The following is a 13,213-nucleotide window of genomic DNA, read 5'->3' as shown; positions in this document are numbered from 1 at the left end:
GTTTCCTAAGCTCGTGGTGAGTGAGGGTGGCACGAAGTTACTGGAGCTGTTCCCTGTTCAGGCCCCACTGGCATGTGAGGATGCTGGGTGGGGGGCTGGTGGGGGAACCCCTTGGTAGGTGAGGGGCCGAGGTTCCAGCCCGATGCTCCGGGGTGGGCACTGTGTAAATCCCAGGCAGTGGAAAGCCAGCCAGCCACGGGGTGATTTAGGAAGGTGTCACCCTCCCTGGTCTCTGGTGCCCGTGTGCACCGTGGTGAGCATGTGTCAGGGGCCTGTCACCCCCCGGCAGCATCTCACTGGGCAAAGGAGGAAAGAAAAGCTGTGGGTAAATGAGGCCTCTCGGCCACCTTGTGCAACTCAAAATCCAGTAGCAATTTGGAAGTTGTCCGTGGTGCCCTTAGAAGAGGGGCAGACCTCGGGAACAGCACCCTGCAGAAGTGATGGCCTCATCTCCTCCGAGAGACTGGGAACTGTTTAGCACCTAGAGAGAAGGGAATAGAATTTGCTTTGCTGCGTGAGATGACCAGGATCTGCAGACTTTGAGCCGAGCTCTAGCAAGAAGAATTTTAGAGCAGGGCTGGGTCCCGGTGGCCACAGCCGTTCTCTCTCCCAGGGCCAGACTCTTGTTTCCGGTGGCAGAATGGATGTCTCATTGCTCTTGGGGCCGGGCAGGGCTAGCTGTGCCTTGCCTCCTCATCATAGCGTCACTGGTGACTGGGCTGCAGCTGCATCATTGACAGTCCTGGTGACAGTAGTATTAGGCGTTCTGGTTTGCTGAGCACTTACTATGTGCTGGGAGCTGCTGAGTGCCTGCTGTCCGCCACCTGACCTTTCCTAGGGTCCTCGCAGGAGGACTTAGGCAGTCGGAATATGCACAGACGTCTTCATGTGTGTGGGAGCACGTTTGTGATTCTGATGCCTTCCTATTTATTCCACATAGTACTGGGTTTCTGTATACCTGTGCTGATAATAAGCTTCTCTTGTAAGTAAAGTTATGCCTAACTGAATGAAAGTGACAGGCCTGGGGCTAGATGGCTGTGGCCTAGGTAATCTCTATACCAAAGTCCCTACGCAGGGGTGGCACATGAATGTCTGATGTTTAGGGAACACTGCGTGTTTGGAGGTTCAGAGAGGGCAAGTGACTTGCCGAAGGCCACGCAGCTTAGTGATGGTGGAGCGGGACGTGTTCCCATGTTCACGGGAATTGCGCTGTACATCCTGGCTCGAGGCTGGGAAAGCCCACGCAGGCAGGACTGAGGCGGTGGTAGATGTGTCAGTCTTGGCTCTGGAATTCCTTGGCTTTTCTGTGTTTGAAGGATGGACAGCAGCCAGTTGAAGGGTGGCCTCCTCTGTGACTCCTTCTTTCCCTGTGTGAGCCCGAACTCTTGGTGGCACGTGACAGAAACCCAGCTTGGGCTGCCAAAGACAAAACGCGCAGAAGGAGCGCCCTGGCTCCCCTAATGAAGTGAGCAGGCTTCGACCTGCCTCCAGCCGCCATCGGACACAACCTGCTCTTACTGCCCTTTCGCCCTGCCTTCCTGCCAGTGGGTGTGGGTCTCAGGCAGGCTCCTGCTGCATGGTGGCCCCCAGAGCTCCAGGCTTTCATTCCCGGCTTAGATCCCCAGCAGAGAGCACCTTTCTCCTGGTTCCAGCAGCAAAAGTCTCAAGGCAGATTCTCATTGACTCCTATTGGGTCACAGGCTCATCCCTGAGCCAGTCGCTGGCTCAGAAGCATGCAGGACTCTGATTGGCCAGGACCGGGTCACATGACCATCCCTGGCACCTGGGGAGGGAGGGAGGGTCAAGGCTACACTAATGAGAGATGGGGTGGGGCCTGGGAGGCAGTCAGGGCCCCCAACCTTAACCTTCCTCCCAATGCCCCTCCAGGGCATTCCTGCTTGGAGAAGGACGGTTACCCTCTTCAGGTCGGGGGAACGGGTGTTCTGGTGAAATTGCAGGGCTGGGTATGCTCTATTTCTCCTCCTGACCCCTGACCTCGTGTGATGCAGCCTCAGTCCTCCACCATTGGAGGCCCACATCCAGGCGCTGGGTCCCGGTGCCAGGGTGCATTTCCCTCAGCTCTGGGGGGTGTGTGCAGTTGTGAGGGTGCTGGAGAGGGATTTGCATGAGGCAGGACCTGATGGACACACCTTTTCTGAGGGGCTGGTTCGGGGAGAGTGTGGAGGGGGCCTTGGTCTGGGATGGGACCCTGTTGTGAGCCCAGCAGGTGGCGTGGAGTTGTGGCTGGTGGAGGAAGGGGAGAAGCCTTGTTGGGGGCAGGGGGAGCTTAGGGGTTTCCTGGCAAAGGCAGCTTCGGATTAGGGGTCCCCGTGGCTCCCTGGCTGGGCCGTGTCTTCTCTGTGGGGCTGTTTTTCCATCTGTAAAGCTGCTAGCCCGCTTTGTGTTATTCCTCTGGCGTGGCCATGAGTAGATTCTCTCCCGTGGAAGGCTCCAGTATCTGCCCCAGGAGCCGTTTGGGGTACCTATCCCTAGGCTGCAGGGCCCGACTGGCTGTCATTCTGCCCTTGGCTCTTCCTGGTGTAGCCCTCTGTGTCCTAATCCCGCCTCCTAGCTTGCGTCTGGCTAACCTCCTATCAGTCCTGCCCCATGTCATGGTGTCAGCCTCCTGCATAGGGTCACAGCCTTGCCCAGGTCATGCTGTGGCCCGTGGCCCGCCTGAGCTGGCCCTGGTCCCTGCTGCCTGGGACAGTGGTGTGTGCTGTCCCCGCTGCCTGGGACAGTGGTGTGTGCTGGTCCCGCTGCCTGGGACAGTGGTGTGTGCTGGTCCCCGCTGCCTGGGACAGTGGTGTGTGCTGTCCCCGCTGCCTGGGACAGTGGTGTGTGCTGTCCCCACTGCCGGCTGCCCCTCCTGGGACAGGTGCTTTCTGGAAACTCTGCCCTGTGACTTAGAAACCCGGGGGCCATGGAGTGAGGTTGGGTGGGCTTAGGGGGGCTGGGAGCCATCTGGGTGGTAGTGAGGGCAGCACAGAGTCCCTGTGCCTGCCGGGTGAGGGCCTGGGTGAGGAGGAGGCCTGTGGTCCCTTGCATGGCTTGCATGGCTCGGAGAGACCTTGAACGCCATGCCTGTCTCCTTGTGCTGTCAGAGAGCAGGTGAGTATGGCAGTGGATGGAGGAGGGTCCAGACAGGCCCCTGGGTGCTTGCGTGTCCTCACGGAACCACAGGAACGACTCGGGGACCTGTGCACGGAGGAGCCAGCTGCCCCGTGGCTGATCTTGTTTTTCTTTTCTTGTTTTCTCACAGTTGCCAGTGACGGGGTGGCCCGTGAGCTGATGACGAGGACTGGCTTTTAATCCTTGGTGGTGATTAAGAGAAAGCTTATCGGGGCCTGGGACCCCCCAGCCCGACCCCCACCACCATGTCGGGATCCACACAGCCTGTGGCACAGACGTGGAGGGCCACTGAGCCCCGCTACCCGCCCCACAGCCTTTCCTACCCAGTGCAGATCGCCCGGACGCACACGGTAAGGGGGTGCACGTGTGTGCGCCTGGGGCTACCTTTGAGACCCTTCTTCCATTCCACTGAATCTTCACCCCTTCCTTTCTCCTGGGAGCCGGGCTCGTGTGGCTCTGAGCCTCCCAGGGCAGAGGGGAGGCCTCCACAGAGACTCCTGGTGTCTGAAGCCTTTTCCAGAACATCTGATAAAATCTCTTTGCTCCCATTTTAAAGCTGGGAAGATGGAGGCTGGGGCCAGGCTGAGCTGGGGCTCTGCCCTCACTTGACTGGCAGTGGGATTGGCACGCGCATGTGGAGCTCCTGCTGTATTCACTTTCCTGCAGCCCAGCCTCACCTCTGCTCCCCCGCTGCCGCAGGATTGGGTAGGATTGGGGTGGCTTCCAAGGGGCAAGGGGGCCTGATAGGTCACAGCTCCCCTTCCTGCCTGTCCTCCCGTTCCATGTGTATTCTCCTTGGTGAGGTTCGAGGCTCTGAGATGAGGAGGCACCGCACAGGTTGCATTTCTACCTCCCTGACACGAGGGTCCAGGTTGCTGGCTGTGTCTTTGGGGAGCCCGCCGCGTGGCCAGGGCAGATGGCTTGCCCTGGGGGCAGGTGGGACTTGGTGCCTGCCCACATGTGTGCCCTGGTCGGGTCTCCTAAGCCGCACCCCACCCCAGCCCACTTCCCAGTGGGGGCCCCATTTCCTGCCTGTTCTCTCACTGCATGGTGTGGCCAGGACAATGGGCCTTGGTTTCGCTCCTTTGGCATTTATGGGGTGCTTGCTGTATACCATGTCTCTGGGTGTTTGCGGCTTTTAGAGTTGTGGGCCTCCCCCTTGTGACCTCCTGGCTGCTGAGTGAGGGGATGTGAGGCCTGGAGGTCACAGCTGGAGTGAAGCTGACTCTGCCGGCCACCGTGGGGGTGTGCGTGTGTGCGTGTGTGTGCGTGTGTGTGTCCTGCCTAGCTGGTGTGGTCCCCTCTTGTGAGAACCAGAAAGGAAGCTGTGTGGGAAGACGTTTCCATCAGTGAGCGACAAGGTTTTGCATATGAGCTCACTGGCACTGCCTGGGGGAGTCCCTGACACAGTGGCCTCCTGTAGGTTGGGCCCCTGGGGCGCTTTGCAGAGTCAGCTGTCCTCAGTGGGTGCATTGTGGATCCCTCTTAGGATGGCATTTCCCTGGGCAGAGTCATTGCATTCTCCAAAGTGGCCCTGTGAAAGAGCAGCTCGCGCTCTCATCCCACTTTGCAGATGAGGAGACCGAGGCCCAAGATGTTAAATCACAGGCCTCAGGTGCGATTGCCCTAAGTGGGGAGGCTGCCACAGCATCGGGGTGCCAAGCTTCTGTGTCCCCCAACTCCCCCATGCTTCTATTTATTGAGCACCTACTGTGTGCCCGGGGCTAAGGAATAAACTCCCAGTGGGAAATGATTTCATATTTTGTCATCATTGTCTTTATCTGTCACCACCACCAACAAAAAGAAGAGCTCTTGTTAACTGAGCACCTACTACGGGTCAAATGTTGTTCAAAGCCCTGAGTGTATATGGTTGTGTGCATTCCCCTGATCACCCCGGAGTGGGACTGTCATGCTCTGTATTTTGTCAATGGGAAAATATTTCACAGGGTAGGAAACTGGACAAGTTGTGTAACCTCTCTGAGCCTCAGTTTTGTCACCCATAAAGCGGGGGTACTGAGAGTACCTGTCTCCTAGATTCTCACGAGGGGTAAAGGGGATATGCTGAATGTTCTTAAGACGGCGCCTGGCTCAGGGCCAGCCCGCTCTGTCCGTTTGCTGCTGCCGTTCCTTGGTCTTGTTGCTGTACCTGCAGCTGCCCAGAGGGGAACCTGCCTGCCCCTGGGGGGCCGCTGGCTTCTAGTTTCTTCTCCTGTCCTGTGGAGGTTCCCACTCTTCTCCACCGCCCCCACCCCGCTCCTAGCCTTGGGGAGTCCTCAGGCTGCTGTGGCCTCTGCCCTCCCACCCCTCCTGCCCTTTGCCCCAACTGGGCCCTCGAGGTCACTGGCTGACCCTAGACACCTCCCATTCTTCTCCTGCTGGGCCGTCAGTGACGCAGGATGTGGGTGGACAGGGCCAAGTGCTCACCACCCCCTCCAGGCAGGAGGCTGAGGGCAGGGAATGAGTGGGGCCCAGCCTGGCGGCCACAGGTGAGAACATGTCTGTCCTTGTGTGGGGGCAGCAGGGGCCACCTATGTCTGCTCCTCCCTGGGGGAGCTGCCCCATATCGGACCCTCCTGCCTCATGGTAGGGCTGTCCATCCAGGGAACCCTGCTTGTCTCTTGAAGGGCAGGAGGAAGAGTTCTGGGCACTCTGAGGAGGGCCCTGCTGCCCTGGGCATATTGCAGGGTGGAGCTGCTTTCTTGCTGCAGGTTGGAGGTGAGCTGGGGGCTGTGATCTGGAGGCCCCTCCCTGGCAGCCCCTCAGTGCCCAAACCCTTCCTGTCCTTTTAACGGGCAAGACCCAGTTCGAAAGATACCACCCCCTTCCTAAGCTCCTCATCAAGCCACAGAAAGATCCCCCGGGCAAGGGGACGGTCAGTGGCGGGAACCTGGCTGTCCTGGTTCCTCGTACAGTAGCCGAGGCCATTCTGCTGGGATCCACGGGATGCCTCAGTGACCTTCCCAGATTCAGGTCACCCCCACACATACTCCCGACAGGCCTACCTCCTGGGACAGCCCCTCCTGTCTGGAGAGTCCTCTTCCTGGCACTTTGGGCACAGGGCTGCTTTGATGGCAGGTCTTCCCTGGAGCCTGAGAGACCTCAGTGTGGCTTTGAACCCTCTCGGTGTTCAGCTTGCTGAGTGGCATTGGCCTGCTCACAGCCACGTGGAACGGCCTGTTTCCCCACCTGCAGTACCGGCGTCCTGGTGGGTCTGTGCATCGGGGGCAATGTCTGCACGGAGCAAGCCCGGGGTAGTCATCTCTTTCCTCCTGGAGGGGTGGCAGGAGACCCAGGCAGGGCCTCTTCCCCCTGGGGAACCACAGGACCGCGGATGCCTAGCCGGCGGTGGAACGATGCGGGCCGTGGAAGCTGCTGCCTCTGCCCGTGCTCTGCCCTGGCGTCATCTGCGGGCTGCTGGTGAGTGATTCCCAGCGCAAACGGGAGGCTTCACTTAGGGGGTGCTTGCAGACAGAGGCCTGGACCCTGAGACCATGGAAAGCCCCCAGGTTCCCTGACTCAGCCTCAGCCATGCTCCAGGCTTCTATATGCATCATCCCTGCCCTCCCGCTTCCCACCTGCCGCATCCCTCTGTGCCCCATTCTCTCCATCCTCAGGGGCCCAGCTTCTCTCCGTGACAGTAGCAGGACCCTATGTCTCTCCCTGAGGGTCCTGGGGAAGCGAGGGTCTCCAGGGTTGAGGGTCCAGTAACAAAATACTTAGAGCTTTTGTTTTCCCGGAGATCAACGCATCCTCTTCTCCCGGCCTCCTTTCAGGCTTTCTGTGGCCCAGCTCCATTCTGCCTTCTTCTTCAAGTCCTCTGGGACCCCTGAACACCCCTGAGCTCCTCCAGACTTTGGGCTAAATGAATGCAGTTAAAAGCAGGAACACAGAGTCTGAATCCCAGCATGACTCTTTTCTGCTGTGTGGCCTTGGGCAAGTTACTTAACCTCTCTGTGCCGCAGTATTGAAGACTGGTTCATAGCACCGGTTCTGGAGCCATATTGCTTGCATTTACATCCTGCCCCAGTGATGTTCTACCTGTGAAAGGGAGGGCAAGTGGCCTTACCGTCCCATGCCTCAGTTTCCCCATCAGTTGAGCAAGGATAGTTTTAAGATTGTGAGGATCCAATTAGTTGATAGGTGCAGAGCCCTTCGCACAGGGTACGGATAGAGTAAGCAGATATTTGATATAATCAATAATGTAATGATGACGATGCTATTATTACAACATCGCCTTTAGTAGCCTTTTCTGTCTTGCCCCAAGGGTACACTTTGGGCTTTGCCCCTAGGGCAGGGGTGAGCACACCTTCTCGGTAAATATTTCAGGCTTTGCAGGCCATGCAACTGCCCTTCGCGGCCCATATGGTGTGAAAGCAGCTCAACCAGGGCTTAAGGGAGTGGGCATAGCCTGTGCCTGTGACACTGGACGCTGCTGCCTTGGCCTGGGGCCCTAGTGTGCTGACTCTTGGCCTAGATTAGCGCTTATCAGACTCCCTATGGGAAGGACCGGTCTGTTTCATTTCCAGTTTGTCACAAATCGATACGGGGTCCCACTGCACAGACGCAGGGGCTCAGCCAGGCCCAGTCCAGCAGGGTCAGACAGAGTTGGTTGTGCCCTTGGATGCCAGGGTCGTGCCAACCCCAGGGGTCTGCATGCTGTCATGTTCTGTGCCCACTTTGTTGCAGTTGGCAATATTGCAGACCTTTGGTGGAGTAGTACCGCCCTGGGCCAAGGCTCCCAGACCCTGGAGACTGCCTGGGCCAGGCTGGGGCAGGTGGGCGCATGGGGATCACTGGGAGAGGCTAGACTGCGGGAGGCTTTGCAGTGTCCTGAGTGCCCTGGGGGGTCCCTCCATTAGCTTCATGGCCCCTCTTGCAGCTCAGTTCCTGGTGTTTGGTGATGGCTCTTAAGAGGCTGTGGAGGGATGGTTTGGCCCTCAAAAGAGAGGCTGGTGGGAGCTCCCATGCTGGGGGAGATTCATTCATTCATTGGGAGCTCCCATGCTGGGAGATCCATCCATCCATCCATCCATCCATCCATCCATCCATCCCTCCATCCATCCGGCAAATACTTATCAGGCATCTCGGGCCCGTCCTCTTCCAGGCCCTTGCAGTGCAGCTGTGAACAGAACAGGTAAGCATCCATGTCTCAGGGAGCTGACCTCCTTGTGGGGAATGGTGAGTTGGGAAGGAGACGAGGGGAAGGGCTGAGGTTGGGGGAGCCCAGATTTAAGTAGAGGGTCGGGAAGGAGCCTCACCGAGAAGCTGCCTTTGGAGCTGAACCTGGAGGAAGGGAGAGGACCAGGCATGTGGGAATCTGGCTGAGGAATGTTCCAGGCAGCAGGAAAAGCATGTGCAAAGGTCCTGAGGTGGGAGCTCTCTTGACTGTAGCCACCATCATTCCGGGAGAGACCCGTGAATGCAGCCAGGGTCTAGGAACGTGCTGAATTCTTCCTTTGCTTTCCCATGAATCCAGGGTCTAGGAACGGGCTGAATTCTTCCTTAGCTGCAGGTGCACACAGGCAGTTTATTACTGTGGGGTATTATTGTTGTTTTTTATGATTAATGTTGTCACGTGGGGAGCTCTCCTGCTTGGAGACTTGGCGAGGTGGTTTCCAGCCTGGGTGTATTCCAGCTCATGGGACCCCTTGGGCTCCACCTCGGGTCAGTTTCTCTGGTGGGGCCTCCCCAATTTTTGCCTTTCCCTAGAACCTCCAGGCACTCTTGTTGGGGGAGTCCCTGGGCTCAACCCTGGTGACCTGCTTCAAGCCTAGTGGTGGGGGCCATTGTGGACCGAGTGTTTCCCAGGGTTTAGGGTCCGGTAACAAAATGTCCACAGATTTTAGGCAGAAACGGCCCCCAAGATGCTCCTGGGAGGATCTCCTAAATTGGGAAACTAAGGCCAAAGGGTTCATGCAGAGGCCTCCTCAGCCCCCACTTCAGGCCTCCTCCACCATGGTTGGCTGCTGTGGGCACTATCTGGCCGAGGCCCTCTTCCCAGGGACTGGACCGTCCGCCCTGCCTCTCTGCCCACTTGGCCTTGGTATGGGAGAGCTGGGCGGAGAGGATCCTCCTGGCAGACTGCGAGGCCTGCTGCTTTCTTCTCACACCTCTGTGTGTGTGGCGAGGTCTTTGCCTGGCAGCTGCGTCATCGTCAGCCCAGTGGCCTCCTCCACTCCCTCCCTCCAGCCCCGTCTTCTCCCTTCTCCTCCCACTGAGAGCGCCTGGAGTCTTGTGCCAGACGCTGTGGGATGCAGGAGGAGGCTCGTGCCTTTTCTGCCTTCTGGAGGCTGCTCTCAGCCTTGGGGGAATCCCTCAGAGAGGTGCGGGAGATGAGTGTAGGAGGTGCAGGCACCCATTTCAAAGAGGAGAAACTGAGGCTCAGAGGGTTCTAATAACAGGGCCAAAGACACACCTTCTGTTGGAGGCCTTGCAGCTTTTGGTATCTACATCGGACTGTCCAGGGAGGTCCTTTCCCCAACTTTTCCAGCTTCTGAGGCTGCCAGGGGCCCCATGGATTCCACTTGCTCATCCTTCCTGGCCTCTGGGCCCCCAGGCTCTTATGTGCTGATTTCGTTGGGTCTGCAACAGATACGTTATCCACACACCTACCTGGCATTGTCTCTGATTCTCTTTGCAAAAATAACTGCCTTGTTGAAAAAGCCAAACAACGAAAGAATGACTGGATTTTTATGGAAAATTGGGAACATTTAAAAAAGGTGCCAAGAAGAAACGAAGTCACCTGTAATCCCGCTCTCTGAAGCCTTACCTGTGTCAGACATCACTAACTGATTGCTGCAAACAGCATAACTGAGTGTTGCAGGCAGACAGAACTAATCTATTGGGATTGGCGCATTAGTGAAGCCTATCTTGTTTTGTTTGAGAGGCTTGTTACTGTCTTTTTTTTTTTTTTTTTTTTTAAAAACACAGTTTAATGTTTCTCAAATCTGGGTGTACTTGGCAATCGGTATACATCTAATTTGTTGATATTGAGTTCCCCCCCCCCCATGATAATGGGTAATGTGTTAAAGAAAAAAGTATTTGGACACTTGTTAAGCAGGAAGACTATACAGGACAATTGTGCTATCAGTGTCAAGACTGTCACAATAAGGGAGAGAGACTGGGCTCAGCTCCAAATACGGCCAAGACAGCTGGGGCCTCATAGCCTAGCCGCAGGGTGGAGGGAGGGGTCAGTGGATGGAAAATTACTAAGAGGAGCGCTTGAGGGTGGGGGGTTCCTCTAGACTGACTTAGCAGGATTCCTGCAGCTGGGCAGAGCCCCGCAAGGCCAAGGCCAAGGCCCCGTGGAGAGAGGATGGGTCAGAGGAGCTTGACTCAGGTGTGGGCAAGGAGAGTCTTTGTCAAATGGACGGCGGCGAGTTATTGAAGGAGGAGGGTCTGCCTAAGGCTTACCCTTCTGGCTGTGATACGAGCGGCAGTTCCTCTTTTACAGGGCGGGCTTGGGGTCAGGGAACGCTTTGTTCTGAAACCTGGTCTTCGGGCCTCGCTGGCTGTCGGGTGTTTGTCGCCGTCACTTGCCACCATCCATCCTTCTCCTGGCGAGTGAGGCCCGAGCCTCATTCCCTCGCGTGGGCATCACTTACCCACCCTGCCAAGAGCTGGGCATCTAGGTTGGGCCTTTTCCCAGTTGTTGCTGCAAATGCATTTCTGTTTTTACAAATAATGCTGCCCCGTATGCACCCTCAGTCCTGTCTTCCCAGGCCTGCATTTTCAAGCTTCAGCTCCTCAGGCTGGAGGGACCCACAGCCTGGCAGGGGTAGGATGGGGTAGGAGGGTAGAAAAGCGAAGATAGCTTCCTCTACTCAGGCCCCCCAGTCAACGCCAGCGTGGCCGGCAGACAGAGGCCGTGGTTAGGATGGTTCCAGGCCTGTACTAGCCTGTGGCCTCAGACAGCCCCATCAGCCTTCCCAGGCTTGGTGGTCTCATCTGGAAGGTGGGCATGATCGTGGGTCCCTGGGATGCTGTGTGGGAAGGACGCAGCCCAGGGCCCTTCAGCCGTCTATGTTCCTTCTCCTCCTTGGCGTTCGGCCCCAGGGGTAGCCTCTGGCCAGACGGTCCCTGAAGTTCCCTGCAGGACTTGGGCTTATCTGCCTAGGGCAGGGGCGAGCCTGAGCAGGGAGTCCACAGCCTTGCCCACTGTGTCCTGCCGTGCCCTGCCATGCCCGTGCCCCCCCGCGCTCACCGCTTCTCTGTCCCCTCCTGCAGGACGTCGGGCTCCTGGAGTACCAGCACCACTCCCGGGACTATGCCTCCCACCTGTCGCCTGGCTCCATCATGCAGCCCCAGCGGCGGAGGCCCTCCCTGCTGTCCGAGTTCCAGCCCGGGAATGAACGGTGAGGAGAGAGTTGCTGCCTCCCTGTCCAGGGCATGAGAGCTCCTTCTCAGATGGAGAAGCAGAGGCCCGTAGCGGAGCAGGAGCACACAGGGTCCTGTGAAATGAGGGGATGTCGGGCTGTGTGTTCACCCTTGACCTGGCATGGCCGTGACTCGGGGTGAGGATGGAGACGAGCAGGGAAGAGCCACGTGGCCCTCAGACTTCCAGCATGGAACTTCAGTGGCCTCTGTGGGTTTGGGCAGCAGTGGGGACCTCCAAGCTGGGCTGCAGCAGGGCTGGGCTGCTGTGGGAAGATTCGAGTCCACACCTGGTGCTCCTGGGGCCCCGCCCCTCCCTTCCCCTCCCCTCCCCTCCCCTCCCCTCCCCTCCCCTCCCCTCCCCTCCCCTCCCATTCCTCCTCCTTCTCCTGCTGGCAGAGGATGCCCTCTGGTGTGTGCCTGTGCTGGGCCAGCCTTACTTTCCTTGATCCAGGTGGGAGGGGAATGAACAGATTAGGTGGCGGTGGGGGGGGGGGTGGGCGGTGGGAGGGAGGTGGGTTGGGTGGGGAGCTGGAGGGACTACAGCAAGGGGAGGGCCAGGGCTGGGCCAGAGCCAGCTCTCCATGCATTCATTTGGGATTGGTGGGCCACGTTCTTTCTCCCACCTTCTCTAGGAGCTTCTGCTGGAGACAGCTGAGGTGTGGGGAATTGTGCCTATTTCTCAGATGGGGCAGCTGAGGCTGCGAGGTTGAGGGATGGGCCCTTGTTTACTCAGCCAGGACTAGAAGTCGAGGCACCAGGCCCCAGCCCTTCATGGTACCACGGAGGTGTCCCAGGGCCCCAGAGCAGTTGGGGCTGGTGAACTCAGGTGGGCGCAGGCGTCTGGAGGAGGAGGGGAGGCCAAGGCAGCGTGCCTTCTGTACCTGGATTGGTTTCCTGGGGCTGCCATCACAACGTGCCACAAACTGGGTGGCTTCAAGCCACAGAAGTGCATCCCGTGATCTGAAGTCAGGGCGTCCGCAGGGTCGCACCCCCTTGGATGGCTCGAGGGGAGGATGCTTTTCTGTCTCCTCCAGCTTCTGGGGGCTACAGGCGTTCCTCAGCTGTGGCTGCATCGGTCCAATCTCTGCCTCTGCCTCTGTCTCATGTGGCCATTTCCTTGTCTGTCTCTGTGTTCTCTTGTCGTGTTACAAGGACCCCAGTCATCCTAATCCAGGATGGCCTCATCTTAGCTTAATTCCATCTGCAATGACCCTAGGTCCAAAGAAGGTCTTATTTTGAGGTTCCAGTGGCTGTGCATTTTGGGAAGATGTTATATTTTGAGGTTCCAGTGGCCATGGATTTTGGGAGGATGTTGCATTTTGAGGTTCCAGTGACCGTGGATTTTGGGAGCACGTTATATTTTGAGGTTCCATTGGCCGTGGATTTTGGGAAGACGTTGTATTTTGCGGTTCTAGTGGCCGTGGATTTTGGGAGGACATTATCTGAGCCACTGCGGTGCCGCTGTCATGTTTAAGTGAAAACACCACGCTCTTCCTGCCAAGCACCCGTAATGGTGAAGCCCTAGGTTCTGAGCCTTGAGGAGGAGGATGTCTTGAGACCCAGCTTTGGAGGGACAGGGACTTGAGGCCCCTCCAGGGAGGTGAGCACAGAGGGGTGGCTGCCTCACCCTCCAGGGGGGCCAGCAACACGGCCCCAGCCTGTGCTGCAGTGGGCAGCATTCAGTCAGTCTACAGGCACTGATTGA

General features: G+C 57.8%; 1 protein-coding gene across 37 annotated transcripts in view; it reads left to right on the top strand.

Moving 5' to 3' along the window:
* NCOR2 (nuclear receptor corepressor 2) overlaps window positions 1-13,213 on the top strand; it is a 240,969-nt gene that overhangs the window by 70,168 nt on the left and 157,588 nt on the right. For 36 of the 37 annotated variants that reach the window (XM_055239207.2, XM_055239216.2, XM_055239213.2 and 33 more), the window contains 2 exons: window positions 3,263-3,482; window positions 11,359-11,486. In XM_055239207.2, the coding sequence (XP_055095182.1) occupies window positions 3,378-3,482; window positions 11,359-11,486 (233 nt within the window). In that variant the 5' untranslated portion in view covers window positions 3,263-3,377. Of the gene's footprint in view, window positions 1-3,262; window positions 3,483-11,358; window positions 11,487-13,213 lie in introns of those variants that run through there. The other variant, XM_063614600.1, reaches the window with a different exon arrangement.

Source organism: Symphalangus syndactylus, chromosome 13, assembly GCF_028878055.3.
Source record: "Symphalangus syndactylus isolate Jambi chromosome 13, NHGRI_mSymSyn1-v2.1_pri, whole genome shotgun sequence".
NCBI lineage: Eukaryota > Metazoa > Chordata > Mammalia > Primates > Hylobatidae > Symphalangus > Symphalangus syndactylus.
Note: the sequence above shows the minus strand (reverse complement) of the source record. Positions and strands in the feature narration are given on the sequence as shown.